The following is a 3,110-nucleotide window of genomic DNA, read 5'->3' on the forward strand; positions in this document are numbered from 1 at the left end:
TTTTAAAATTCAATTTGAGTTAAAAACATTTCAATATTGACTTCCAACTAGTATGGTAGAAGAAAATTCAACTCTTAATACATACATGTAAGTAATATAATCGAATTTTACCGGATATTTTTTTAAAAAAATGTTTCAATTGCACAAATTTTGCTTGTAGTTCAATTGCACACTTTTTCACATTAAACTTTTGTTTGAAAGAGTACGAGCAAAAGTATAATTTGAGAGTAATCTAGGAAAGTATTATGTGATGTGAAAAGGCTTTGGCGAGTGGCGACTTTTCCACTCACAGTCCAACTTAACTGATAAAGGCCGCCGAGTTTCACCGACCACTTTATTGTTCACCTCGATCTCCTTCCGGCGAAACCGAAGAGCCTCATCATCACTCCCGGCCCCTCTCTCCTTCCACTTATATAACCCACTCTTTGTTTCCCCCTTCCCACCACGCTTTCACAATACCAATCACAACCAACCTTTCTCTCTCATCTCTCATCTTCAATTCTCACATACAATGGCTGTTGCTTCCGCTTCCTCAACTTTCGCTGCGGCTGCCCGCGCCATTTCTTCTTCCCCTAAGCTCGCCGCCTGCGCCTTCCCTTCCCCTTCCCCTTCTCTTCAACTCCGACCCTTCAGCTCAAAAAGCCTCTCTCTCACTGCCTCCCCCGCCGCCCCTAAAAGATCACTGCTTGTCAAGACCCAGAGCAGCCTATCCGACTCCGCTCCTGCCGGTAACGGCTTGTTTGCTACTCCTTTTAATGGTAGTGTTTGAACATATAATATATATAAACATAAATATTTAGTTTCAACTATTAATCTAATCTTTTAGTTGATATTGAACACATGTTTCAATTTGATATAAAAATAATCCGAAATAAGTCATGAACTTGTTGAGCATATAATATATAAACATCAGTCCATCAGTTGTCAAGCATCTTGTGTTCAGATGGCATGTAGTAGTACAGTGACTCGAGCCCAAATACTACAATCTATATAACCGTCTTTTAATTATCATTTTAACCTTATAATTTAGTAGATATAGAATATATGTTTCAATTTGGTACCAAAACAATCCTGAAGAGGTTATGAGTCAGCATATATAATATATAAAATATAAAGATAAATGTACAGTTTTAACTATTAATTTTGGTTTTTAGTTTAGATAAATTACGTGCTTCAGTTAGTTTATAAATTGTAAAGAGGTTGTTATTATACATTTTACCTTAATGTTATTTGGTTGATTTCAGGCGATGTTCAAGAGATGTATGTGTACGAGATCAACGAGCGTGACCGGGGCAGTCCGGCGTATCTCCGGCTAAGCTACAAGAAGGAAAACTCTCTCGGCGATCTCGTTCCCTTCACCAACAAGGTCTACTCCGGCGACTTGCAGAAGCGCGTGGGCATCACTGCGGGGCTATGCATTCTGATCCAGCACGAGGAGGAGAAGGGCGGCGACCGTTACGAGGCGGTTTTCAGTTTCTACTTTGGGGATTACGGCCACATCGCCGTTCAGGGGCCCTACCTCACCTACGACGAGTCTTATCTCGCCGTCACCGGCGGTTCCGGCATTTTTGAAGGGGTTACCGGGCAGGTGAAGCTCCGGCAGCTGGTCTATCCGTTTAAGCTGTTCTACACGTTTTACTTGAAGGGTATTGAGAAATTGCCGGCGGAGTTGACCGGGACCCCTGTGCCTCCGTCGCCGGCCGTGGAGCCTTCTCCGGCGGCAAAGTCTTGTGAGGCCGGTGCGACCGTACGTAACTTTACTAATTAGTCTGTTTGTGAGAGAAAGTGAACGGTTTATATATCATGGTGGAATGCATTGGTGTTTGAGTAATTTGTCAACTTTTGAATTCCAATGACTAGAAAGTACGAATAATTTATGTTGGACTTCAATGTAATAATATGGAGTTTCGAGTCCTGGAGTATCTTTTACTTTTTATTTTATTTTTAAGAAATGATGCTTGTAATTCTTTAGTTATAATTATTTTATAAATCTAGTTTTTGCTTTTTTTTTTTTTTTAATATCTTTGATGTGAATTGTATTTTTTTTTTAATAACTACATTCTCAACTTATTGTAGCACAAAGAGTGACTTGAATCACAATCTCTCCTCTTCTTATATGGGAGAGTAATTTATTGCCACTGGACTAAAAGGTCCTTCACTGTGAATTTTGTTTTTAGTTATTAACAAATGGTAAATTTGTTCTTTTAAAACAAAACGAGTCGCACTAATTTGGATATGAACCATTTTGTTTTGAAGGAACAAATTTACTATTTGTTAATATCTAAAGACAAATGTCACTATCACATCACAAATATTATCAAGTGGTGTATTTGTGGTGAATTTAGCTTCCTTTCTTTTCTTTTTCTTTAAAAAAAATCTTAATGTCAACACTAATTTGGATATGAATCAAGCTTGAAACTTTAATACTCTGTAATTGAATAGCTAAGTTTGTATTATATTACAAATAATTATAGGAATAAATTTATATAGTTGTATAACTAATGAATTGAAAGTGTCAGGTGTACTTTAGAATATAAATAATATAAAAATAATGAATGTTGGATGAGTAAATAATATTATAATTGATACTTTTGTTGATGTGACTTGCATTCTTTTGATATGATTAAAATAAGAATTAATTAAAAAAATTTAAAATCAAGAGTAATCACATTTGTCTTTCTTGATGAGTCTTTACAGAGAAATTAGAGAGGATTTTTTTGTACAAATGAGGTTTTTTTTTGTTGTTGTTGTTATATTGATGTGCATATCACGCGTCTGGCGCAATGCTGCACCCAGCGTGGCCAGGCGTGTCTAATGATTTTTGTCATGTTTTTTTTTTTTTTCATTTTCTTATTCTCCCCCTTTTCTTTCTCTCATCTCCCCTAATTGGCATGGCGAGAACTCAAAAAAAGCACAGCTAATGAGATTGCTTTAAGCGGTAATAGAATATTGATAATTGATATTTTGTTGATGTGACAAATGGTTGGATAAATCAAAGTGTGTGATAGATATTGGTATGATAATATATATATATATATATATATATATATATATATATACATATATATATATATATATATATATATATATATATATATATATATATATAT

The 3,110-nt window shown here is 35.5% G+C and overlaps 1 protein-coding gene across 2 annotated transcripts; it reads left to right on the forward strand.

Moving 5' to 3' along the window:
• The first annotated feature begins 407 nt into the window (after nt 1-407).
• LOC116019329 (allene oxide cyclase, chloroplastic-like) lies at nt 408-2,012 on the forward strand. 2 transcript variants are annotated; one of them, XM_031259486.1, is made up of 2 exons: nt 408-758; nt 1,245-2,012. In XM_031259486.1, exons 1-2 carry the CDS (start codon nt 512-514, stop codon nt 1,766-1,768), a joined length of 771 nt encoding a protein of 256 aa, XP_031115346.1. In that variant the 5' UTR covers nt 408-511; the 3' UTR covers nt 1,769-2,012. The 2 variants fall into 2 exon arrangements, with proteins under 2 accessions (XP_031115346.1, XP_031115347.1); XM_031259487.1 differs by having other exon boundaries at nt 408-728.
• The last annotated feature ends 1,098 nt before the right edge of the window (nt 2,013-3,110 follow it).

Source organism: Ipomoea triloba, chromosome 5 (genome assembly GCF_003576645.1).
Source record: "Ipomoea triloba cultivar NCNSP0323 chromosome 5, ASM357664v1".
NCBI classification, from domain to species: Eukaryota; Viridiplantae; Streptophyta; class Magnoliopsida; order Solanales; family Convolvulaceae; genus Ipomoea; species Ipomoea triloba.

Coding starts and splice junctions, on each gene's coding strand:
- LOC116019329 (XM_031259486.1), top strand. CDS start 512: ATGGCTGTTGCTTCCGCTTCCTCAACTTTCGCTGCGGCTGCCCGCGCC. Junction 759..1,244: donor GTTTGCTACTCCTTTTAATG/GTAGTGTTTGAA, acceptor GGTTGATTTCAG/GCGATGTTCAAGAGATGTAT.